This window comes from Leopardus geoffroyi, chromosome B4 (assembly GCF_018350155.1).
Source record: "Leopardus geoffroyi isolate Oge1 chromosome B4, O.geoffroyi_Oge1_pat1.0, whole genome shotgun sequence".
Taxonomy (NCBI): domain Eukaryota; kingdom Metazoa; phylum Chordata; class Mammalia; order Carnivora; family Felidae; genus Leopardus; species Leopardus geoffroyi.
This window is the reverse complement of record NC_059341.1, coordinates 103204826-103231831: the sequence shown is the minus strand read 5'-3', so window position 1 is coordinate 103231831 and position 27006 is coordinate 103204826. Positions and strand designations below refer to the sequence as shown.

The following is a 27006-nucleotide window of genomic DNA, read 5'->3' as shown; positions in this document are numbered from 1 at the left end:
TGCAGAACTGAGACAATTTATAAAATCATAAAATTTAAAAAAATGGAATCCTAGCCATTGATTTTAACATTTGAAGTAATTAAGCAGATGTATAAAATTAATGGACTATTCTAAAAGTATGAAGGTTAGTTTCAGGTTTGACTTGTGGCTGGCATAAATATTTTATTGAATAATTAAAAATAAGACAATCTCAGGGCACCTGGGTGGCTCACCCAGTTAAGTGTCCAACTCTTGATTTTGGTTCAGGTCACGATCTCATGGTTGGTGAAATGGAGCCCTGAGTTGGGCTCTGCACTGACAGCACGAAGCCTGCCTGGGACTTTCTCTCTCCTTCTCTCTCTCTGCCCCTCTCCCGCTTGTGCGCTGTCTCTCCCTCTCTCTCCGTCTCGCTCCCTCTCTCTCCGTCTCGCTCCCTCTCTCTCCCTCTTCCCCCCCCTCTCTCTCCCCCCTCTCTCTCCCCCCTCTCTCCCCCCTCCCCCCTTGTCTGTCCCCCCCTCTCCCCCCCCCTCCCCTCTCTCTCTCTCCCCTCCCCCTCAAAATAAGTAAGTTAAAAGAAAAGACTATCTTGAAAACACAGCCTGGGGTTATACATATTAGAAACATTTTGCAAATGGGTAATTGAAAACCTTTTGCCAAAAGCTGATTTTTGAGGCCCTATATCAAAAAGGGAAAATAAGGAAAAGTTTTATATATTACCATCTCTCAACTCAGAGGATATACATTTCTGATTTAAAGAAACAAAAGGAACACAAAAGTCTAGTAGCCTGTAAAGTCAAATTCCATCTTCCTCTGTTAGGAGGTGGCTATGATTGTGTCAGAGAAAGTTAACAAGTTGGAATGGAAAGTCATCCAGAGATATTTCCTCAGGGGCTAGAATCTAACAGTGGGAGCTCTGCACTTGTTAGGGCTCTTCCTGCCATAGCTTATCTCTTTCACACACCTTATGTTTTCAACATGCGCTTAGTAACTTTCAGATAAGGCTTCTTCCCTTTCTTCCTTCTAAACTGCTTGCACATTTAGTTGATCACTAAAATAACATAATTTTTAACTTACATAATTGCTTCATTATCTTATGACTTTTATATTGTTCAACTTTTGGGTGACAACGCCCTACCCCATTCGATCAAAATCACAAGGTTGGATCTCAGTGGGTGGGATTTAACCTATTTAAATCCAAGTGTCAACCAAGTGAACAGATGACCATGATTTCAGTTTCTAGATTCCAAAGCTATATCTTGAATTCCTTTTTTCCACTTTCCTTTATGTCTTTCATTCCTTATGACATTAAATATTACACTGTTAGATGAAAAGGAAATAAAAATCATGAACGGAATTATTCATGTAAAATGGAAAAACAATATCTTTAAAATTGTGAGAAGCAAAGTCAATCTGAGACTTCAATTTATTTACACAACTATAATTTCCTGCAGTTAATGGACAGTAGCATGAAAAACTAGAGCCTATATCAGTGAGAATAAGTAATTCTTCAGATCAAAAATGTAATTGGATCTTCATTTATTATGAGACAGTTTATACCTGGTTCTAGTCATCCAGAGATAGGTTGTAAACTAGACACCTGTTTTATGAGGCTGCTTATATCATGATGAAAGGAAAGAGCCACTCAACTGAAAACTGAAAATTACTATTCCCAAGTAGGTATCCAAGAGGAATGACTCTAGAGTTTAAGAAGGTAGTTACAGAGTTACTTCCCATTAAAACTCCAGGGACATTCAGTAAATAGAATGGTGGTGAGGAAAAGAAGAGAGAAGTGGATTTGGATATAGGGAAAAGGCTAGAACAAAGAGGGAGGTAAAAGCATGAAGTGAAAGAGAACCCAAACAAGATTGGCCAAGAAGAGAGAATGGGAGATCTCTTGCTTATTGAACATTTACCACATACCAGGCTCTGTATTAGGTACTTTACACTCTATCCTAGTCAGTCTGTAAGACAAAGGGTAGACAATGTTAAACCACTTTCTAAAGAAGAAAAAAACCCTGAATTTTAGAGAGCTTAAGTGATGTGACCAAGTTCTCTGAGCTAGTGAATGGACTTGTCGGAAATGAAACCCAGGAGTGTTTGATCTTAAAGACGGGACTTTTTCCAGAAACCAGTCTCAGTGACAGTAAGCCAGGCAAAGATTGGTGTGAAGAAGGAGAATTAGACTGCACTATATGCAATGAAAGCAGAAGCAGTGTCTACCCTTTTTACTTTCTTGAGTACCTACACAGTCCCAGAAATGTAGCAATTTACGGTAAATACTCAAATAGTATTTTTGAATGAGTTGGGCTACAAAGGTTTGAGATAGGGAGAGAAGACCTGGAAGAAGAAGGAAGAAATAGAAGATAGAGATAGGAGAGGGCAAGTAAGGGGGTGAGAAGAAAAAAAAAATGTGATTCTTCTTGGACAGTCTATGTACTCTTAGTTTCCAGAGTCAAACCTATCAGCTTACTGTCGACATTCAAACTCTGCCCACATTCAAAGAATTTTTGAGAAAGGAAAAAGTGCTTGATGGCTTACATTTTCTTAACTCAGGCACAAATACTTGCAAACTTTTCAGAAACCCAGTGAGGTATGAATCCCATACCACTTTATAGTTACCAGATGAAGGTGAGAAGCATGAACCATGCACTCTGGGCAGGTAGCCATTGTGAAGCATGAGTGGGTCATATTTTGATACTCAACTAACAAGCTAACAATTAACCAGTCGACTAATAAAAACCTTTCAGTTAATAAATATTTGTCATGGTCCCACTTTGCACCCCAGTTGCAAGGAATTTACAAAGGAAAACATTTCAATAAAACATGAAAATTCAATGAAACAGCTCATTACTTTGTTAAAAAATTAGAAACATGATCATATTATTTTCAGACAGATGTTGGATTTAACATTCATATTCACTCATAAAGAAGAACTACTTACAAAAATAACAAAATGTAAAAACTCAATATTATCCTCGGATGGGTTTTGAGTATCCACGGTGGGGCTAAATCTGTTTCAGTATCCAAGAGTCTAAGTTTGACTAATGCATTTGGTTAAGTTATGTATATTCTTTCCAAAAGGAAAGGAGAGCTTAACTCGGATAATTTTTATTCCTTTTTTACAGACAAATTTAGAGCACTAGTAAGATTCAATTTCAAAACAGCAATCAACAAATCTGTTCTAAAACCTCACTAAGTTTCACTGGTCAGAGAAAACCATAGGCTGTGAGGATTCCCAGGTGATAGGCTTGATTGAATGTGTTGAAGACTTGGGCCACTCTTTTTGATCTCCTGGGTGGCCCCAAAGTGATCACGCCTTATAGAATCCTAGGGATTCCGAATGATGGAGGCTGTTGGCAATCCCCTGAGTGATTATAAACCCAAGGGATTGTCAGGATCCAAAAAATAGCTAGAAATTGAGCTGCCTTAGGAATTCAGAGAAGCTAGAGTTGTTTGCCTTTGTGATATTGGCCTGTTGAGACATTTGCACAGAAAAACGCCAGTGCCAGGCAGGCATAGCATAATCAAATAGAGTTGATTATTATGTAGTTTAAATGCACTAAAGATATTGAACTTCCCTTTTAAATCACAGAAAAGTCCTGTGCTGAACTATTAAAACTGGGGAAAAAACAATGTGAAGAGTACTATAATAATGTGACTTATTTAAAAAATGGATTTAATATCAGCCTTTGTGAATTATATTTGATGTTCCACCCATCATGCTCTGATATCTGTAGAAGAAACAATGAACGGTCTGTGATATGCAGAAATAATCAAGGGAAAAGTGCTATTTTATTTCTGTTCAATAGCTACATAACCTATGTAGAAAATGCAAAATTATTGCAGAAAAATACAAAGAATGAGATGATTTTTCACTGTCCTTTTAAAAAAGTAGATGTGTACGTGTCTGGCATTTTGTGAGCTTTTCAGAAACAGTGAGTATGTGGGTCTGTCCAGGGAATTATCTATAGACATGGTGCACGAATCTTTCTCTTTCCTTTCAAATGAGACCCAGAAGACCAGTATACTTTGTAATGAGGTTATGCAATCCCTTAACCCTATTTTACCAGCTGTCAGCAGCTGGAGGCCCACGTTATCCTTTGTAGAGAGCATCTCTCAATAGGTTATTATGTGAACAGCAACTGGCGAGTACAGCTTGTCTGATTAGAAATGCTAATGTTTTCCTTACCTCTTCCTTCTCCGCACTTTGCAGGTCACGCCACTCCTCAGTTATGTGACCAAAATCCACTGTGTTCATGGGGACTTTAAATTCCCCAATGATGTCATGCTTGGAGAAACGATCGAAATCATATACAGCCATCACCAAGGTTTTGCCACCCAGTTCTGAGTACGGCACCTTAATAAAAAGAGATGAGGATAAAAATCTGGTCACAAATTTAAAATGTTACTTTTTATAGTGTTTAATTGTAATATATATGTTGGATAAGCAAAACAGGGAGATAATGGTGCCTTTTAAAAATGAATTCATTTGAATCACTGCTTGAGGCTTAAACTGGGAGAAATGAGGGACTTACCATAGTCAGTTATCGCTTTATCCAAAAGTTCTAAAAGCTATTAGTATCATTGATTGACTAATAATTAGTATTATTGATATTGATTGATGACTATTAGTCATGCTATAAACACTTTAAGATTTAGCACTGTTGGCACACAGTAGGCACTTAAATATGTATCGTTTGAATGATTAGTACCTCCTTCCAGTGGGAATTTGTTTAATACAAGAATAAACTAAGATGTATTGCACTTGACCATGTAGGTTTTACTTGTAGGATATTGTGTTATTGTTATGATCATTTATATTGTAAGAGTATAACTTAGGGTGGAAAACTTGCTTCCAAAGTCCCACTAAGTCTTTCAAGCCATTTGGATGCTACAATTTAATGGAGCAGTGATTTATGTAAAAGATATGCTAGGAGTCAGAAAGGATTTAAATGAAATTCACAAGTTGCCTCGCTCCCTAAAACAATTTACAGATAGACAAGAACTGACTAGAAAATTGATGTTCTGAATATCAGAGATGCATCATAAAGATCTTGAGGTTCATTCTTAGGTATGACACTTGTTAGGATGAATGGTGGCAAAAGGCCAAGAGCTGATGGGTTCTCCAGCTGTTCAGATATATCTGGGACAGATGCTGTGGGCTGGGATTTTTACTGGTGACATTTTTAATATTCAGGGGAAGTAGTGCATTCTAAGGAAGCTACACTTCAGTAACTGGGTAGAAATGCCTAATTAAGAAATTGTTTGGACTTGTATTGAAGGTTTGATCAATTTTTGTCAGTACAAATGGTTGTCTGAGCTCCATCAAACATTTCTCAATGAGCTTTGCATATTAAGGGAGGGAGAAGGAAGCGTATTTGACCATATACGTATAGGAAATTTTAGTTTATCAAGTTTGTTTTTTTTCTCACTTATTTGTCATCTATTTAGCATCTGATTAAAATACTTTGACTAAAATGGAGGAACCATGCTTTTTCCATTTTAGAAGAAAACAAAAAACCCTGCAAAACAGCTGAATTTCAAAGGAAGAAATGAATTTTAGAGTAGGGGTAAATATTTCGTCTTATTTCTGAAATCACTCTGGATTTTTTTGTGATTCTACTGAAATAACATAAAAAAAAACCTAGGCTTGGGGTCAGACAGGTCCAGGCCTGGGTTTTCCCACTTTCCGGCTGAAGGGCCTGGAGCAAGCAAATACACCTCACACATTTCGCCTATCAAATAGTGTTAATACTAAGACCTACTTCACAGAGCAGTGGAAGGCTGAATGAATACATGTTAGGTACAGTCGGCACTTACATACTTATTATTTGAATGATTAGTAACTCCTTCAGGTGGGAGTTTGGAGGAAAAGAAGCATTTAGGTCAGGGCATGTCACGTTCATGTGAAGGGATTTGAACTCAGTTTTAAAGCCTATTCTCTTTAAACTATTATGCTTCGGTTCTTCCATCATCTTGCCTGTTGGCATTTCAAGATGCATAATCTATAATGTCTCCTGGAGAAATTAACCAGTTCTCTGGAAACAACAGCATAGTTGTAAGTGTATCAAAATATATCACACTTTGGATTGATTTATGGCTTTGTCAGCATTCTTGAAATAAAATAGAACCTGATGAAATTTTATAGGCAGTTAAAAAATTTCAGTAATTAAACCTTTTGAAGCCACAGAAATTACTAATAAAATTTTAGAAATACATTTTTTTTGAAATAATACACAGATAACTCAGACACCATAGTATTTCAAATGATTTAAGAAATCTTAAATTGTGGTCAGTAACTCCTGACCTAAATGAAAATTAATACATAGCCAAACAGAATGATTGTCATTACCATTTGCAATATTTTATTAGTTTTATCTTCATTCTATGCTTTGTGGTATATTGACCATAGTGATGAGTTATTCATAGGCTGAGTAGTTCCAGAATCTTTTTATTACTACTCTAAATGAACTATCTGGATATAAAAAAGTGTAGGTTTTAGATAAGATTACTGACAATACTTTGGAGATTTTTGTCACAGAATCTGAAATTTCAGAGTGAATACAAAGACATTGCTGTTTTACAAAACTGGAAACAAGGCTCGAGAAAATGACTCCTGCCCTTAGTTGCATCCATTTTATTTCGCACCATAGTATTTGCTTGCGTGAGGCACATGCTATCGCTAAGGCTGGCTTATAGATGAGTGATGTTGAATCTACCTGCTGGCAAACTCACAGACCTTTCATTTTTCAGATATGTATTATTTTAAGTAATGCATTTTACAAGTTTTTCACATATTAAAGATAGTTACCAAAGAAGTGCTTTTATGCGTGACTTTAAGACATGAGCTACAGAGCTGTATATGTAGAGATGCCTGAGGCCTGCAGGGTACGTTTTTCTGTCAGTTATTTTATGGCCAGAATCTCTCCTTATTATTGTCAACTGAGGTGTCTCAGCAAGATTCAGAGCGCTAGGGAAAAGCCTAGAGTTAAAGGAAAATGCTAGAAATGCAGAAAAACAATAGGTTTGTATTCTTGTTAGTGATAAGTTCAGAATGGTCTTTAAGTGCTTAGATTGCCCCTGTACACACAGAATTCTGCAATGAGGGTAAAACCTATTTGTATCATTTAAACAGTGGAACACAGCTTACTTTATTCTGTGATTGTAACTTAATTTTGGGAACTTAGAGACTTAGGAAAATAACAATTTCATTGCTCTTTTGTCTTTATTCAAGAGAGGGGGAAATGTTCAAGTCCATTGGCTCACTTGATGTTGATTTTCCTTTTTTGGATGTGATTGACATCCCCATTATACTCCAGTCTGTATTCTGTTCTGAGATGGCCAAGCTGAATCCTACTTTAACCAAATCTAAACACAGTGCAGAATCCTCACTGGAATGAAGATAAGAATTTTAAATATTCTGAATAGACTCATCCTTGAACCTCTGAATAAGTGGTCATGTGCATTTCTATGTATGTGTCAGGATGAGATGGGTCTTAAAACCACAGAGGAAAAGTTATTAGTAAGTACAAAAAAAAGTACCTTGAAAGTAAATTGCTCGTTGAAGACAGGATTAAGGGTCTTTCGGTGGACTTTTGTCTCAAATTTCTTCTTTTTATCGGGCAGCAGAAACACTTTAACATAGGGGTCAGACGTGCCTCCCATGTCTAAGGCAGGCAGCTCAGCAGCCTGGATAATCCCTACCAGCAGCTGGAAAGAGAGACAGAATAAAGCAAACACAAACATTGGTGGACATTTTAGAAAAGATTGTTCACGATATTGCATATTGTGATCTCTCTCCCTCTTCCTCTTTGCTTTTAATAAACTTTTATTTATTTCTCTTATGAATCTAAACCCAGAAGGCAAGTGAAGCAAGCCATATAGACTTCAGAAACCCAATTATGACAGATGCAGGCTCTGGGAAGCCTGGTTTCAAACACAAAAGAGGCTTTTAAAAGGTTGCTGATTACAGTTAAATATGGAATTCATATTTGCAAAAGGGTTGCAATCAAATAACTTTCCAGTTGCTAAAAGCCCTTGTGCATTATTATTTTTTTCCAGGGCATGATTTGTAAATGGAAATAAATTGTTAAACAATAACAAGTCTGTAATTATGAAGTAGGAAATTTTTATACTAAACTCAAAGCTTCAGACCAGCGCAGTAGAAATTTCTTAGAAATTGGGTAGCATTTTGAGATAAAAATAAGACGTGCAAGTTTCTATCATATTTGACCTTTATTTGTATGCTGCCTACTTTTTATTTTAACTTACAGTAAAATGATCATTTATTCTGTTTAAATATAGGACATGGAGTCAAAGAATATAATCTCAGCTTCACATAAATGAAAGCAAGATTACAGATAGGATTTTTAATGTTTTTTTTTTTTTAATTTTTTTTTTTCAACGTTTATTTATTTTTGGGACAGAGCGAGACAGAGCATGAACGGGGGAGGGGCAGAGAGAGAGAGAGAGACACAGAATCGGAAGCAGGCTCCAGGCTCCGAGCCATCAGCCCAGAGGCCGACGCGGGGCTCGAACTCACGGACCGCGAGATCGTGACCTGGCTGAAGTCGGACGCTTAACCGACTGCGCCACCCAGGCGCCCCGGATTTTTAATGTTTTAAGTGACCAAGTTTCTGATTTTTTTTTTCAAATGCAGAGATTTCTCCATGTCTTTTTTTCAGTGATAAATTCTTGTATTACTATGAATGGGAGTATAGCTGGCATTGTTCATGTTTTTGCAAAGAGAATAAAAGGTGTGAGCGGATGATTCTAGAGGTGTTGTCATCAGACATTTTGTATCAACAGACTGGTTTAGACCCACATGGAAAACAAAAACAGACCCTTGTCCATAAATGCAATTACGTTATGGCTTTACACATCAGGCCTGAAAATTTGAGTCTGACTTTTTAGCCAATTCACTTCCTTTAAAAAAAAAAAAAGTCACATTCGTTTTCCGTAAAATTGACCCACTGTGTTGGTAAGGACACTTTGGCTAGTTGGCTCAGTTTTTAACTGGGACCTATACTCTGGATGATTGTTTCCGTTTTAGTGCTCAATATATTTGTGACAGCATCATACAACAGTAGCAATAAGAGTGCTGGATTATACATATGCAAAACATAAACAGATGGTCAAAGAACAGCTAAAATAGACATCGGGTTATAAAGACATGATGAGTAAAGCAAATGGTTTGTCTCTTGGTTTGCCAAGTTGGTATTTGGAATTTGCCTTTAGGTAGCAATGTGAATAAGCAAGATTCTATTTCCTCCTCACTTTGTAAAAAAATTTTGATGTTTATTTATTTAGAGAGTGAGTGAGCCAGGGAGGGACAGAGAAAGAGGGAAATGGAGTCTCAAGCAGGCTCTGCACTGGCAGCACAGAGCCCGATGCCGGGCTCGATCCTACAAACCGTGAGATCATGACTTGAGCCAAAATCAGGAGTCAGATGCTTAACTGACTGAGCCACTCAGGTGCCCCTTCTCCTCACTTTTTGAAAGGAATTTTCTTTTGGGAAGGAATGCAGTTGTCCTATAACCTAAACTCTTTAAACCTAGGTGACTTACATTCTAAAGAGTTTTGGAAATTTTGTTGACAAGGGATGGAGTTACTTCTTCCAACCCCCCCTCTTCTGCTTGGAAGATAAATATCCCATTTCTCTCTGCCATGAAAGCCTCTCATTTAGAGTACTTTACAGTTGTGTTTTAGTTTTTGTAAGCAAACGTGTATATTTGATTATAGCTTATTATATAAAATCCCACACTATATTTCATGACTCATAGGATTCATTTTATAAATTAGATTAGCTGAGAACATTTGGAAAAAAAATAAATGCATACTAATTAAAAAATATTTCATCAGGTAGACTCTCCTAGACCTCAGAATGAAATACCTTTTTAACAATGATGTTTGCTAGAAAGGGAACAATAAAAGCACTCATTATATATGAGTAAGAAAAATGCTATTTTCTTAAAAATACTTTATAAAATGACACTTAAAGAATTTAAGCTGACTTAGAAGTTTCAAAATTATGACTAGCCAGGATGAGATACCACTAGATTTCTACTGGGTAATATGAAAGTAGAATAAAGTATTAAAACATACTGGATACACATATAAAGGAAGGTTAAATTTCTGGAAAAAATGTTACATGTTAAGATAACATGTATTGACCTTCATCTTTGCCAGAATATGTAAATAATAGGAAGTTTTACTCTCAACCAACTCCTGATGATCAAATTTTGGTAGCTGGGATAAAAATGACCACAAATTCCCTCTTTTAATTAACTATAATTAACTATAAATTCCCTATTTTAATTAACTATTAACTATAGTATGCCTATAGATGTGTATAAATCCATACCTATAAACTTGTATCTGTAACCAAAATGCAGCTTTCTAGAATGTATTATGAAATGACTAGCCATGGCTGTAATGAAGCTGATCAAATAAATGTTTTTAGTATGATAGAGCATATCAATACATTCTTCATGAAGAACTCTCTAGAAATTTGGAAAGTGAAGACATTATTTAAATTGTCGATTTCTAAAAATAAATAAATAAATAAATAAATAAATAAATAAATAAATAAATAAATATTCCTAGAATTCTTGCAACTGTGTAGAGCTCTCATAATGTTACTGACTTTGGACTTCGTTGCTCAAAGTTGAGCATTGGTATTTGTTCTATTTATTCATTCCTCATGAAACTGGAAATAACACAAGCTGTGTTAGTAGTAAATGTATTTATATTATCACTTTTTTTTCCTCTAAAAAGATGAGAGAAGCAAAACAACAGAGACAGTTAAAACTCTGCTTGTCAGATGTGGACACTGTCCTGAAGATTCTTAACAGCCTGATCTCTAATTCCGCTGACTCCACTAATTCTTATCTAGCTTTTGAATTTAACAATTCAGAAGATAAAGAGACATGGTCAATTTCATGTGTCCTAGAAGGTTTTTTTTTTTTTTTTTTTTTAAATGTAGGGATTTTTAACCTTTATCTTTGAGCTACCTCTATAACACGGTTACTAAAAGGTACCTAATACTATCATTTATCTAGGTGGCACTTCGTGGCTTTTTGAGAAATTGAAGCAGGAATGATTGTTATATTACTGTCTTCAGTTCCTTGTCACTTTTTGGGCAGAAGTCACAGGCACTAGAAACGAAGTTGCTGGTCTTTCTACTTTTCGAGAATGGTTAGCTTATGCATGCTAGGAATTTTACCTGGTATCATATTATATAAGGCATTTGTGCCTTTGAAATTCATGGAAGGCAATTAGTTTTTCATCTTGGATTCCTTATCACACAGTTACATTTTGTTTTATTGTTATTTTTTGAGAGAGGAGGGGGTGGGGTAGAGGGAGAGAGAGAATTGTAAGCAGATTCCACGCCCAGCATGGAGCCCAATGTGGGGCTTGATTTCCCAACTGTGAGTGAGACCATGACCTGAGCTGGAATCGAGAGCTGGATGCTTAACTGACTGAGCCACCCAGGTACCCCTACATTTTGTTTGAAAGCTTTGGTTGAATGGTGGTTTACTTCAATAGTTCCTCACCCTGTTTGGATCTAAATTCCATAAATTCCAGGAGAGATTATTCAAGCTCAGGCTGAGGGGCCAGTGGAGGTGACACTGTGGCTGGGAGCTGTCAGAATCAGACTGACTACTCCCAAGTTCATTTGTATTCTGCTTGCCTGCTGTAAGTGCCATAAGCAGATGTAATCGGTTGAATACTGTGAATTCTAATTACCAGAAGTTAAATTAGCAAGTAGGGGACTGCCTGTACTTCGATTTCATCCATAGCTTTGATAATTGCATTTTCCCCTCGCAGCAAACGAAATGTTTTAGGAAGTATCTTGCTTCAATTTCTACTTGGTAATTTCAGAAAGTGTAATGGAATTAGAAGTCATTTCCTCCACCCCCCCCCCCCCCATACCTGGTTATTCTGGAAATCGTAATCCAGCGAATATTGAAGTTTCCCCAATTTCTCCTCTTCTTTGGGTTCTTCTTTTTCTTCCCCATCAGTCAGTCCGGTTTCAGCATCATCATCCTTTAGAGCCTATGAGTAGGGAATGGATTATATGTGAGCTCAAGTGAATTCATGGAAACCCATATTCACCTGGGCCTGCGGTTATACTTCCAAGCTGTTAGAAGCAAAAGCACAAAGATGCTGGAAATCCGTTTGTCTGACACACATTCACATTTGCTGCTTAGATAACTTTTAAAATTCCACTTGTGCACGGAATTTTTTTTCCCCAACCAGCAAGCAACATGGAAGCAATGGAAGAAGCCCCTCAGAATATTGCAAGCAAAAAATGTAAAGTTGTTGCAAAGAAAATGTCAACTTGGTATCATGTTTGGCTTTGATAAAACTGCTTCTTTCAGAGATATGATAAACATGCTATTAACCAGGCCAGGTTTCACATTCATGTAGTTTAAAGAGATCGAAGCATCATGTAAAACATCATCGTTACATGCAGTGGAGTACTTGTATGAAATGTGTGGCCTTTTCTTGCCTTTTTTCCTATGAGAAAGGTAGCCGAGTAAGTGATTCTTCAAGACTTTTAATTTCCTATGTTTCACATGTACGTTTCTAATGGTTATGGAAAAAGTGGAGATAACATGCCACCAGCAAATGCATGTTTAGAGAAAAATCTATGCCACGTCTAGTTTCAGTTTACCATCTCATTTTTATAACAGCTCCACAGAAAGCTAGGCTGAATTAAATTGATTTATGGGTCTGTTTTATATTAAAAAAAATAAAAGCAGTTATGTTTGCCATTTTGTCAAACTGAAATCAGTATAAACATTTATTTTGCATTAGTGAATAAAAATCATGGTACTGAACTCTCAAAACCCAGTTTGGACCAACTGAATATTCTTGATAACCTAAAACTGAAGTGTAATGTAAATTGAAATACTAGAAAGCTCATTATTTGATAAAATACATTCGGATGCTCCTCTCTTTGAAAATGTATGTTTTCCCATTAAGCACAATAGTTGTGCTGAAAAAAAAAAGAAGTTATAAAGGTAAATATTAGGACTTTTTTTTTTTTTTAGGGATATGGATTCTTCTTGCCTTACAGAATTAGAAAAAAATAATTTAAAAAATTTCACATAGTCATTCAGAATTAAAAAGTGATAAAATTACATTTCCCTGACTACTAGTGAGGTTGAAAATTTTTAAAATCTTTAACCGTTTGTATTTTTTTCTTCTGGGGACTACTTGTATATATCCTTCGCTAAATTTGCTAGCATTTTGTTCTGCTCTTACTAATTTCTAGAAACTCTGTATTTTACTGGTTTCAACTTTTCTGTGGGTGGGGATATATATATATATATATATATGTATATATAAATATATATGTGTATATATATACATACACACCCACGCACCCACCCACACACACACACATATATTTACTATATATATAGTAAATATTCTTCCCTAGTGTTTGGTTATGGCATTTTCGTTGCTGTGTGTGTGTGATAGATTGCTTTATATCTGTGACAAGGTAAAGGAATCTTAACTCTTGTCATCGACTTAGATCGGAGAATCCTTGTAGAACTCAAATTCCAGAAGCATACCCAGATTTCAGAAAGGCATGAGTTGTCAAACTACAGCTCCATTACCCAACCTCTCCCCACCTTCCAGATTGCATGATCTTTCTTCTCTGTTAAGAGAAAGCTTTACTATTAACTCATCCACTTATACAGAGGCTCTCTGCTTCAAAAAGGCACTGAATTGACAAGATTGTCCATTTTGGCTCTTTTCACTAACTCCAATTCTATCCTAAAAAAAAAAAAAAAAAAAAAAAAAAAAAAAGTGGAGATGTGGTGGCATCGTGTCAGTAGAACTCATTTGGGTGGGAGGATCATATAGAGTTGAGCTGTAGTTAGAGGTGCCTCCCCTACTCTGTGCTTCTGGAAAATTTTCAGGAGCCTACAATGAGTTTGGAAAATTGAATATTACTGTTACTATGTCTGGGTAGAAGCTTTCACAAATCTGGTTAGCCATACACCATTTCATTTGGAAAGTTCATACTTAGATGTTTTCCTGACTGGTAAAATGTTGATGTGCTTACTGATAGTCAAAGGCAGGAAACAATTAATGTAATTACTTTAAAACTTAATCTTTCAACTTGGGTGGGGGGGGGGGGTGGGAAAGTCATTAAAGGGAACATAGTAGCAAAGTGACCAGAAAAGACTACTGAGTTTAATTAGAGGAACTGAGGCCCTTTCAAAACCTTGGCTGCATGTTAAGTCTTTAACACTCTAATCAATGTGCCTAGGAAATTACAGCTTAGGTAAATTGCCTCCCTGTAAGATTTTTAGTTTTTAAAAAGAATAGCAAACTATGTAATGCATATTTCTGTCTGAAAAATCTACACGTTACTCTATGATTATCAAAAAACTCATGGATTAAAATACTTTCTCAAAAGTCTCTTTCAGAACTGACAATTTACATATCATGTTTCATCCGAGTGCAATTTGAGATAGTGGAGATATTAAATCACCTTCTTCCTAAGTGGTTTTTGCCCTAATAAAAGGTGCAGGACCATCTCTGCGATTATTCTGCATGAAATAGGGCTAAATTTTTGATAATTTCTCCGTGTCACTGTTCATCACCGAAATGATTAAGTCTATTCTTGTCCTGAGGGCTGAGCTCAAGCAGGACATCTTCTGTACCATCACATTAAACTCAGATTTATTAAATCAGTAGCTATTATAATATCTCAAGAGCAATACCCCTCCACCCCCTACCCCCAACAAAATGCAGAGGAAAAAGCTTGTAAACCCAGTAGTTTTGATGGTTTGCTAAATTGCAGTAGTGAAAGGTATCTTAGGAACATCAGATCTTATTTAAAATTTTAAAGATTTGGTGTACATGCTTCTGGCTTGCTTCGACATTCAAAAAGTGCTTAATTTACAAATCATTAGAAAGAGAAGTTATTCTAAGTTAAATTGTTCAGATTTGGATTTGATAAGGCACACTTAAAAAGTAGCACTAGGGACTGGATTTTCTTTCCATGCCCATCAGTTAAAAACTTGAGCTTTCTAATACTGTTGTATTTAATCAGTTAGGAATGGTTAAAATGAGAACCCTTTATCTTAAGAAAAAGAAATCAATTTAGTTCAGCCTCTTGATGTGTGTCAGAATGGTACACCCTGAGCCGTGGAGCCCCAGCGGCCAGGCCACTAAATGTATCCGAGCGTTGACTAGGGGTTTCTAAAGAGCAGAGGAAACCTACCGCAAGGGACAGTCCAGAACAGTCATGAGACATAACACAGATAAGGAGGACATAGAAGGAAGAAATAAAAATTAAAATATCCACACACATTAGTGAAAACCATGGAGAAATGACCATTCCAGACCTATGACTTTGCAAGTTGGTATTGCCCCTCTGCATTTTCAGTGTTGTCAAGCTTTAAGGAATTAAAAAAAAATGAAAATAAAAATAAACCCCTTTAATTATAAGTCTCTGTATAAACACATTATTACCAGTTAGTTTGTTGTCATTGCGGGATTTAAAGATTCCTAGTTGGTTGTGAAATTTTAACATAGAGACGGATAGCCATGAGCATGGAAATTTGAGTTTCTGTTCATTCCTACACAGATTGAAATGGTAAAAAACTTACTGGTGGCCCTGGAGCCCATGTATCTTAAAAAATCCTATATAAAATGCGTCTTGCATCTGTTCTGTTTGTAAATGAGAGTCATAGACTGTACTTGTTTTTCCCATTTTCACATAAATATTATGTTTAAAATATTCTGAAAATGTAATTATTTACGAATAATTTTCTTAAGTTTTTTTTGTTAAATTTTTCTTTAAGTTTTCTGTTTATACTATTTTGAATTTGGATGACTGACATTTGACATACATCCTAAAACTGTACATTCTATTTTGCTTCATCATCCTTCCTCCTAAAAAATAGAACGCATTATTAACTACTGTTGCCTGTCTTAAAAAGAACCTTAAGCTACTGTTACACAACTGGGCCTCTTTTTATCTGTCCAAATTGTATTTCATTCTGTACACTTAGTTATTCATAAAATAAGAGCCCCAAAATCCTGTATGGACAAGTAATCCACTTGAAAGGATGAGCTCTTTTTGAGTGGTTGAAATCTTGACTACTTTGTTGTAATAGTAGATTATTATAAACTAGCATTGACTTCCTACTAGTATTCCTTTTTTACTTTTTTCTCTTCCCCTCCCATCCAAAGGAATAAGTGACCCATGAAAAATGAACCACTATCAATTTTCTGTATTTAGCATTTTGAGATCTTGGTCATTTATCCAGGTCATAACAGGGGTAATAAACACCACTACTATACTATAAATTACAATCTTACATCATACATAACAAATTCCACAAAGAAAAATACAAATTTCTTATGTGAGAAAAGAATGCTACAGTTACAATTTAACATTATTTGGTGCTTTTGTTAATTCTAGGATTTGGGAAAATGACATTTGACTTGTAGTTGTAAAAAGATAGGGCTGTATTTTCGTGTTGTTTCATAGATACAGCTGAAATTCACCTACACATTATTCAGTCCATGTCTGTATAGCACACTGTTTCTATGCTAATCTCACAATACATTGTTTAAAGAAATCTCTATCAAGTTCTGCTTGTTATAGAAACTGTTGAAATAAAGCAAGACATGTTTTCAAATTTCAGTTTCTATGTAGCAAATGAATACAGAGAAAGATCTTTATTAGACCTCTGTGGTTGAATGTGGGTGCATGGACTTCTGTGGCTGTGATTAGAAACATTCAGAAAAATGTAAATCTTGTTGTTCTGTGCTCAGGACAAAGCTCTCTGAGCAGGAGTACAGGCGCTCCATCGATTCTATAGTTCTAAACCAAACACAAGTTCAGTGAGTACAAAAGAGCCTTTGCGAAATTGTCAATAGACATTACAGAGTCTTTGAGAAAAAGTGTTTAAAACTCAAGGTGGGGAGTGGGGTTGATGCCCTGAGTGTATGTTTAAGTAGGAAACTGTGCAAATGTACTAGAAATGCCCTCCTTGACTAAATTGTTCTTAATGAGATTCACCTATATAAGAGTTCAATTAATAGTAATTAATACTATGTAAAGAATGTTAAAAACTGTCAATATCTGTTGCTATTTGGGAATAAATAGAACTTTTCATTTATTTGAAGGGAAACAAAGGTAATTGAGAATGTTATTTCTATGAAAAAGCTCTACATTTACATTTTTAATATGAATTAAGTGTTTGTTTTAGAGATAAACACTATGAATATGATTCCAAAAAATAATGAAGAGGCCTTTAATTTTAATTATTAATAGTAAACTTTATTCTGAACCAAATCATCCAGTTAATTTAGTAAACGTAGACAACACTGTAAAGAACATCCAAAGCCTTGGGAAGATAACCCAGCTGGATGGATTTTATAATCTGTGTTATGGTTTAATTGTCCCTAACTTAATGAAACAAGAATTTTGCCTTAAAATTATACCTTGTTCTTTAGGACTAGCTAATAGTTCTCTCCCTTTACCTGGTTAATTCACTATTCCTGAGCATTAATTATTGAGATATATGCATATGTAGAAATGGTAATTTTCATCAAGTGTGATCAGTAGCCATAAGTCTCAGTTACTTAACAGAGATTATGAACAGTGATGTTAGAAGGGCGCCTTGCCCAAGAGGGGGAACATTCAGATACCCTTTATTCTGTTTCTCTAACTCTAAATGCAATTAAGACTGGCTGAACAGATGTAGTCAAAATATTCAGGCATCATTCCAGTATGCTGGACCTGTCAAGATGGCCCTGATGGTCATGGATGCCCTTTTCTGGTTCATATGCTTAAGAGACTGGAAAACCCTACCAAATGTTTTCATTGCACTTTGGGATGTTCAGTGGTGACTGAAAGGATTGCAAAGCATTTCTACAGCAGTGACATCTGTCCAGAATTTGTTGATAGCTATGCTTATCTGGCATAAAACAATAAACCATTTATTAACTGTCAATGAAGTCATCTAAGAAGTAATGTGGAATGAATACATTACCTGATCTTTCATGGTCTTCCCTAAGTCTTTCACATCTTTCATGTTAATGGCATTCTTGCCTCCCTTTTCTTTTCCCTTCTTCTTGTTTTTCTTTTTGAACAAACATTTCTTACAGATACAAAAGCAGCAGGTCAGGACTAAAAGGACGGCGACTATGGCTATGGCAATTAAGGCCCACGGTGGCACTGAAAGAGGAAAATAGGCAGAGAGCATTAGTAGTAAACATTACATATGCAAAGTCTTTTAACTCACGGGCTACAAAGATATTCACTGATTAATTTGCATCTATTGAGTGCTCCAGGCGCACTGTTCTGTGCTATGTTACCCGTGTTTCCTCTGGCAGGATGATGGTTTCTATTGTTTCCAATTCACCCTTCCCCACAGGTTCAATATTCTTTCCTCCAAGTTAGAGTTCCATGAATCCATTCCTTCCTTCATTCAGAGCACAGCTCCGGAGTTTGGCCTTTGAGTTTAAATACTGGTTCCACCATGTATTAGCTGTGTGACCTTGAGCAAGTTACCTAACTTCCCTTTGCCCTCCGTCTTCTCACCTCTAAAGCAGAGGTAAATTGGTAGGTATCATAGACTTTTTGAAGATTAAAATAAGATGTATTTCATGGCACATGGTAAATGCTTAATACATATTAGCTGCTGTTACTCATCTATTACATACTAGAGGTTCTATGAATATGTTTTGGGCATAATGGGAGGGACAGACGTCAATCAAATAACCAGAGAAAATAAATAACATAATGATAATAAAGGTTAGGAAGAAGCACTTGGTGCTCTGCAAGTTACCTACTCTAAAAGTAGGACATTGGCCTGTTCAAGGTCTCCAGAGGCAGGGCAGAGTGTATGTGTTCAACGGCTCTAAAACCAGGCACTGATTCGGGCTTGGCCACTTTCAGGCTGTGTGACTCTGGCTAGATGGCGTAACTGTTCTAAGTTAGTTTCCTTCACGATAAAGTGAAGATAACAGTGGTACCCATTTCATCTCCTTTGAAAATTAAGGGAGTTAATGTACTAAAAAATTTAGAGTGGCATCCAGCATATAGCAGGAACTCACTGGCTATTTTTAAGGCATGGGGCTAAATATTATGGGTAACACAGAACACTCAGAGTATATGTGGGGACATAAAACACGCACACTAATAAATACACATTGAAAAACGTAGAGTTCAGTGGCTATACCAGGGAGAATCGAGAGGAAGAAGAGGTGATTTTTAGGTAAGAAGAGAGGCTTCAGGTTTAAAGACTCTTTTTAAAATAATAAAGCATATATAAATAAGTATACTCAAACACATAAACATTTTTCTATTACAGTTGTCCATCTACTAAAAGTCAATCCATTTTCTTATTTGGCATATCGTATACTGTGTGCTTATATTAAGAAAAAAAAAACTCTTGTGGAAATGTTTAAGATTTCATTTTGCCAGGAAAGGAATTATTCAATTATTGAGATTGATCAGAAGAAATGATTAGATTTGCCTGTTGTAATTAAGAAAAGACACTGGACATTGAAATGGTAAGAAGAGGTACTATTTTCTTCCACCTACATAAACATCATTAGTATCAGTGATTGCTGAATATAAGTCATGAAGGCTTTGATAAAGTAAAAGCACTTAAAAATTAACCTCTTCAAAAAACGGAGAAAACCCACTCTTAGCTGTCCTCCTGTGTTTAGCTTTATAATGTAGAATACTTACCATGCATATTATTATTCTAGCTTACGATTGGCTGATAAATGTTAGCCTATATAAAAGCACAACTTCTGAAATTGTGTTTTTAGCCAAAGAAATATTTGAAAGTTATATATAAGCCAACACCAAATGACATGTTTTATGTTCTGTAATCTCATTAAACAATCATATATATATTTTTTTAATTTTTTTTTCAACGTTTATTTATTTTTGGGACAGAGAGAGACAGAGCATGAACGGGGGAGGGGCAGAGAGAGAGGGAGACACAGAATCAGAAACAGGCTCCAGGCTCTGAGCCATCAGCCCAGAGCCTGACGCGGGGCTCGAACTCCCGGACCGCGAGATCGTGACCTGGCTGAAGTCGGACGCTTAACCGACTGCGCCACCCAGGCGCCCCTAAACAATCATATTTTTAAAAATGTAAATGAAACTTATGTAACCAGTGATATCATTCATAACACCTCATTTAAAACCTTCTGCCTCTTTTGATCTAGTTAAAACCCTGCCATGCATGAACGAAAGAGTCTACATATTCATTGCAGGGAAGACAGTATTAATAATGACCCTTCATTTTGAGCCTCGTAAATTACTCTTCCAGTCGGACTTGTATGATAGTCTCTCAGAGAGCTACATAAAAGTCTCTTAAATTACAGAGATCACTTGACAACTTCACAAAAAGAAAATAGACAGTGAAAGCATGGGGACATTATTTAATCAAAAGGAATTAAAGAAATAGGAACATAGGATTATAGGAGGAAATCTTACATACTGCAACCTGAAGGTAAATTATAACCACTGAGAAAATCTTATTTTGTGATTTTTATTTCTTAAAGTGCTACCATACTCTAGGTTGGATCTTCTGAGTAGCTTAATTTTAACTTGGAATATTCTATATTGAATGTATGAAATTAACCGGATTTGTCTCACAAGTTACCAGCACCTTGAGATAGAATTTAAAAACCTGAAGGGTATCATTTTGTGTACCCATATGAAAACCTGACTGAATAGATACTTGGAATATAAACCACCATTTATAATTAAATTCAGTTATTTGAATTGAATTACCACCTTAAATGATCCTGTGGAGAACAGCCAAATATTTGGAATTTGGGAAGTTTAGTAAGAAACACCATCTATAGGATTATTCATTAGTAGTATTTATAGAAATGTTTGAATATTAGTGAAAAAATCTCATGAAATGTATTTTATATTAGACTAAAAATTGAAAACTAAATATGGGCTAGCAACTGCTACAACTTTATATGTTATCTCAATATTCATAGCAGGTTTATTCATTATCCCTTTAATTGTATACAGGAAAAACTGTATAAAGAGGAAAAAATATAGATCCAATAGTTTGAGAAATTCAAAATATCTTTACATTAGTAGGTCCAATAGTTTGAAAAGTTCAAAATATCTTTAGTAGGTAAAAAATGTACGTATCTTAAATGTATACAAAGGAAAAATCTTTAGCTTTGAAACCTTTTTAATAAAACATTTTATATTAAAAAAGTGAAAATAAATGACAGCATAAGATGCTGCCAAGTGTGATTTCCATAATAAAGTATAGCTTCAACAAAAAATGGGCTCAGAAAAATACTGCTATTGGCAGAAAGCTATTAGCTTATTATTATTGCTACCCAACTATCATTAAATGGAATTTCATAACAAGAATTTTAACATTTAACTTAAAGACCTTTCAGCAGAAAATAATAGACTAGTGTAGAAGTTTTCCATTAGAAATGTGATTTTCATTTTCCAGTTAATGAATTAATCGCACATTATTTAACCCAAAGGTAAACTGATGCATAAGAATTAAGTCAAAGTCAATTTTAAACTGCTTCTGGTGTTTTAACTTAGACTTTGTGATAGGAAGAATTATGGTTCTTCTGAAATGTCTACATGGTATTCTCTGGGACCTGTGAATATGTTACCTTACAATGGCAAAATGACTTCACATAGATGATTTAGGATCTTGAGATGGGGAGATTACTCTGGGTTACATCCAGATAGAACTGATGTCATTACTAGAGTCCTTATAAGTCAAAGAGGCAGATAGGAATTTCAAAATCAGAAAGTGGAAGATTCTGTGCTTTTGATTTTGACGATGGAGAAAGGGACCATGAACCAAGGAGTGTCCTCTAGAAGCTAGAAAAGACAAGGAAATGCATTCTCCCATACAGTTTTAAGAAGGAATCTATTCATACAACCATTGTGGAAAAGAGTATGGAGATTCCTAAAAAAATAAAAAAAAAATGCAACTACCATATGATCTAGCAATCCCATTCTAGGTATATATCTCAAGGAAATAAAAAAATTACTATTTTGAAGTGGTATATGCACCTCTATGTTCACTGTAGTATTATTGTTCATAATAGCCAAGATGAAGAAACTGATCCTGGGTGGCTCAGTCGGTTAAGAGACCAACTCTTGATGTTGGCTCAGGTCATGTTCTCACTGTTTGTGGGATGGAGCCCCACATTGGGCTCTGTGCTGACATCACGGAGCCCGCTTGGGATTCTCTCTCTTCCTTGTTCTCTGCCCCTCTCCCACTTGTGCTTGCTCTCTCTCTCACTCTCTCAAAATAAATATATCTTAAAAAACAACAACAACAACCGAAGGGTCCATTAATGGATGAAGGGATAAAGAAAATGTAATATATATGTATGTTACACACACACACACACACACACACACACACACACACACACATACACATACACATGTACATAGACATACACACATACACAATTGGAGTATTCTTTGGCCATAAAAAAGAAAGAAATCCTGCAATTTGTGGCAACATGGATGGCTCCTCAGGGCATTATGCTGAGTGAGATAAGTCAGTGATAGAAGTTGTACAGACAAGCCCTGCATGATCATGATTAAATGCAAAACCTATAAAAGTGGAGAACTCCAGGAAAGAGAGTAGAATGGTGGTTATCAGGGACTGGGGGTTGGGATAAATGGGAAGATGTAGGTCAAAGGGTACAGACTTTTAATCAGAAGATGAATAAGTTTTGGGGATGTCATGTATAGCACAGTGACTACAGTTAACAATACCGTATTGTGTAGTTGAAATTTGCTGAAAGAGTAAATCTTGTGTTCTTACCACACATGCTTAATCATGTGAGGTAATAGCTATATTGATGAGCCCTATTGTAATTATTTCAAATGTTTATCAAGTCATTCCAATGTACATTTTAAATTTAGACAATGTTATTTGTTAATTCTATCTCAAAGTTGTGGATTAGAAAAGGAATCAGCACTTCTGACAGTTTGATTTTAGCTTGGTGAAACCTATTTTGGACTTCTGACCTCCAGAACTAGAAAAAAAGAAATGTATGTAGTTTTACATCTGTGGAATTCATCATAGCAGGGATAGAAAACTCGAGATACAAAGCAGACCTCAAGAGATTGGTGGTATGCGGCACATAGATGATCATACAATTGGAATATTACTGTGGACTATTGCTATATTTTCTGTGATCTTCTGATTTACCCCCTTTGTCTCTTCTGCAACCATTCTCATGACACTAACATTGTACCCAAGATAAGCAATGGCTTTCTTGTGGCCAAACGCAAGCAACATTGTCTGTGGTATGAGATCTTGATCATAAATTCCTTTTTGAAATGTCCTTCTGCTTTTGTTTCTATTGCCCTTACCTTCTTGCATGGGTCTGACCTTTTCCCCCTTTCCTTTCCCATTCCCATGTCTTTAAATGGAGTTGTTATTCAAAGTTCTTAGCCCCTGGATCACCTTCACATGGACTCACTGTTGAGCCCATTCTTTCCCATGTCTTAAACTTTTACGTCAGTTATTCCATTCTGTCCCCTCTTGTATATGCTGGGACTGTGTTTCCCACTGCCTCTAGACTGTTTCCTCTAGATGAATCTGTCGTCTTCTCAAACCAGTTCCCCAAGCTAGCTCTATGGGTCCTCTCAGTGCTTCAATTATTGCCAACCTCTTGACATGGGAACCATGTGGAAAATTTTATCCCAAGTCTGATTGCGTGGAAAGTGGTGCCATTTCTTCTTCAATATGTTTTATGTTTCTTTTACATCTATTTCTACTTGTAAAGTAGCGGCCTGATGTTACCCCCATGTGACTGAGTCACCCCTTGTTCTTTGTTCAGTTCTACCCCTGTATCTTTCTCAAGTATATTCCTCCTTTCTTGAAATGTTATTCTTCTTCTTCAGTCATTTAAGTGACTTCTGTATCTCAAGGTTCAGCAAAAGTGCCAGTGTTGACAGATTTTTAAATAAAGATATTAAGTATATTTTCTAAAATTTCCCCTCCAACCCAATAAGAAATACTATGTGGTGGAATACATTGGGTGGTTTGTATTAGGCTAGTAAAAAAAGGCACATTATTTAAAAATAAAAAAGAATCCAAATCTATACAAAGATATCAAAGGTATTTTAATATGCCCCCTTTCTACACCTGAAATTCACTTCTTAGTAACTAAAAACTCAGCTCTTTGTGGATTATTTATGAACTGAAGTCCTGGTTAATGAAAACACAATAAAAATAATTTAGAACCACTTAGAAGTAAATTTGCATTAGCAGGTCTTCTTTTGGGGGAGACAAAAACCCACACAACCATTTCCCCTTATCAAGAGAGGTCATTCTTTCATGAGGAGTTGGCATAAGTTAAGCAGTCTAAAAAAGTAAGTATTAAAAAAAAAGTTTGTTTTAATGTTTATTAATTTTTTGAGAGACAGAGCATGAGTGGGGGAGGGGCAGAGAGAGAGGGAGACACAGAATCCGAAGTAGGCTCCAGGCTCTCAACTGACAGACAGTACAGAGCCTGACGCGGGGCTCAAACTCACAAACCACGAGATCATGACCTGAGCCTAGGTCGGACACTTAACTGACTGAGCCACCCAGGCACCCCTAAAACAGTTTTGAATCAAACACGTATTTATTGAACATCTACTTTCCTGGCATTTTTTACAGGGCTATAATACAGTCCCAAGCATGAAGCTTTCTATTTATTTCCTATGTGATAAAAACTAGGTCTTATTTACTTTTTTAAAAGAAGTAAAATTCTTATATTTGCCAAACTTGGTACTTAGAGCATAATATGGTGTTTTCAGATAGAAGCTACATGGCTTGATGTGCTGTTGTGTACAAATTTAGTGCTCTAGGGGGACATTTATTGATGAAAGCAACTAGGTAAAGAGTCTTTCTACAATAAAAATGTTATTCTCAGATTGAAAAACATCATTTTCCCTGCTAGGGGGTTTTGGCACTAAACAAATTTGTAAAAATTATTTACTTAAGGGGCTCTCAACTTTTTTTTTTTTTAAGGTAGACACTGCAGATTTCCTGATCTTTCATAGAACATTGTGAAATAAAAGATGACACTGTCACAGAGAACAAGGGTATTGCAGAGGGTACTTTTATGAGAGGAAAAATCTTACTGTTACCGAATAGTAGCCTTGGCTATCTAGTTTATGCCTCCAAATTCAAAGTCTGCTCATCAGACTCATGTTGTACCTCAGTCCTAAGAATGAACAGTTAGGGAGAGAAGCTTTGTAAAATTAACACAAAATGCTCTATGGCCAAGACAAGTCCTACTCTAGATTTCCTGATTCTGAGCTCTCACTTCTAAATAGATGGTTGTTTTGTTTTGTTTTGCATTCTCTACAATGCCAAACTCAGTCCTATCAGCTTAGTGCTCTGTAAATGTTAGGTGGCTTGAAAGAAACCCACAAAGCCATGCTCTTGAGCTCAAGTACAAGTAGAGTGGATGGTCAGTGAGGTACAGCACTCTCTTATATGTGTTTTCCTTAGGTCGGCTCCTCAGTCCTGTTTGCTTAGATCTGATTCTCTCCTCCCACAGTCCCAGTTAGTTAGCTACTGCTGTCTCATAGGTTGGCAACCTTCTGGTGGATTTACTCACTGGGTTTTTTGATAACACCTAGGGCAGACCTCACTGGTTTTTGTTTTTGTTTTTGTTTTGTTTGTTTTTTTGTATTTCTGCCTTGATTTCACTTTCAATGGCAGCTCTGCATGATCTATTCATTCCATTCCCATTCATCATATTAAAAAACAGTCTAAAATCCGTATCTCTTTCACAAGATGAGCTGCATTTTCTCCTTGAGAAATGTAAGCTTGTACGTTTACCACAGTGCTAGTTATTTCAGCTGAGAGCTTCAAGATGATATAGGTAATACCGTTGCCATGGCCACTACAAAAATTCAGGAAGAACTTCAGACATATTCTACCTTTGACGTATCTGTTTTGTCATGAGTGCCTCATCACTGCACTAATGCCTGTATAATTCATCTTATGAGTAACTTACATATTTCTTCGTTCTTACATTCACTGAAGCTTTTTGCCAACTTCCAGGTTTGCTCCAAACAATCCATCTTTCTAGAGTATCAGACATTGATGCAAGATGCAGGATTGAATATTAAGGTAATTTACTGTTGAACAGTAAGAAAAATAATCTATTTCAAAGCTTTGCTTTTAGACTGTTTATGAACAATTTTATTTCTGAGAGAGAGAAAGAGAGAGCAGGAGAGAGAGAGGGAGAGAAGGAAGATGCAGAATCCAAAGCAGGCTCCAGGCTCTGAGCTGTCAGCACAGAGCCCGATGTGGGGCTCGAACCCACAGACTGTGAGATCATGACCTGGGCCCAATTTAGACACTTAACCGACTGACCCACCCAGGTGCCCCTGTTTGTGAATAATTTTAAACATACAAGGATAACTTTTCAAAAATCCGCAAAAAGCCAAAATAAGCCTCGGATTTTAAAGCTTGTTCTAAATTACAGAATGCAAATAGAACTTAAAAAAGAAAAAGCACTGGAACTATGTGGATTAATACATTCATTAACCATCTCTGGAGACAGCACATTAAACGTAAGATTTGAAATGCTGTACGAAGTCATCCAGAATATGGCTTAAGAACAAACTGACCATTCAAAGGTCTGAGTGAAGAATTCCTCATTATACAGTGAAACAGCCTCAAAGATGATGTATTCTTCGTGGCCGGGTATTAAGCAAACCTACTTTTTCCTCAGTCTTGAGGATAGAGTTCGAAGTCTCCATTGAATTATATGCCTCTTTTAAATTTAACCAAATCTATATAGTCTCGATGGGAAAATATATACGTGTGCGTGATGTGTGTTTAAATTTGCACACAACTGGGAGTGTGTGGTACCTTTGTGGAGATTATAGTTCCTAGTCTAAATGACCTTTGGATTCCAAATTAAAAGCTCCTTTTTCAGATCATCAGGGTCAAATGCACAAAGATTAAGGAATTAAAAAAACTTATCCCT

General features: G+C 36.1%; 1 protein-coding gene across 4 annotated transcripts in view; it reads right to left on the bottom strand.

Moving 5' to 3' along the window:
• SYT1 (synaptotagmin 1) overlaps positions 1 to 27006 on the bottom strand; it is a 554862-nt gene that overhangs the window by 141217 nt on the left and 386639 nt on the right. For 3 of the 4 annotated variants that reach the window (XM_045464186.1, XM_045464185.1, XM_045464187.1), the window contains 4 exons: positions 18015 to 18199; positions 11914 to 12036; positions 7522 to 7689; positions 4169 to 4336 (listed from right to left, as the gene is read on the bottom strand). In XM_045464186.1, the coding sequence (XP_045320142.1) occupies positions 4169 to 4336; positions 7522 to 7689; positions 11914 to 12036; positions 18015 to 18199 (644 nt within the window). The remainder of the gene's footprint in view (positions 1 to 4168; positions 4337 to 7521; positions 7690 to 11913; positions 12037 to 18014; positions 18200 to 27006) is intronic. The other variant, XM_045464184.1, reaches the window with a different exon arrangement.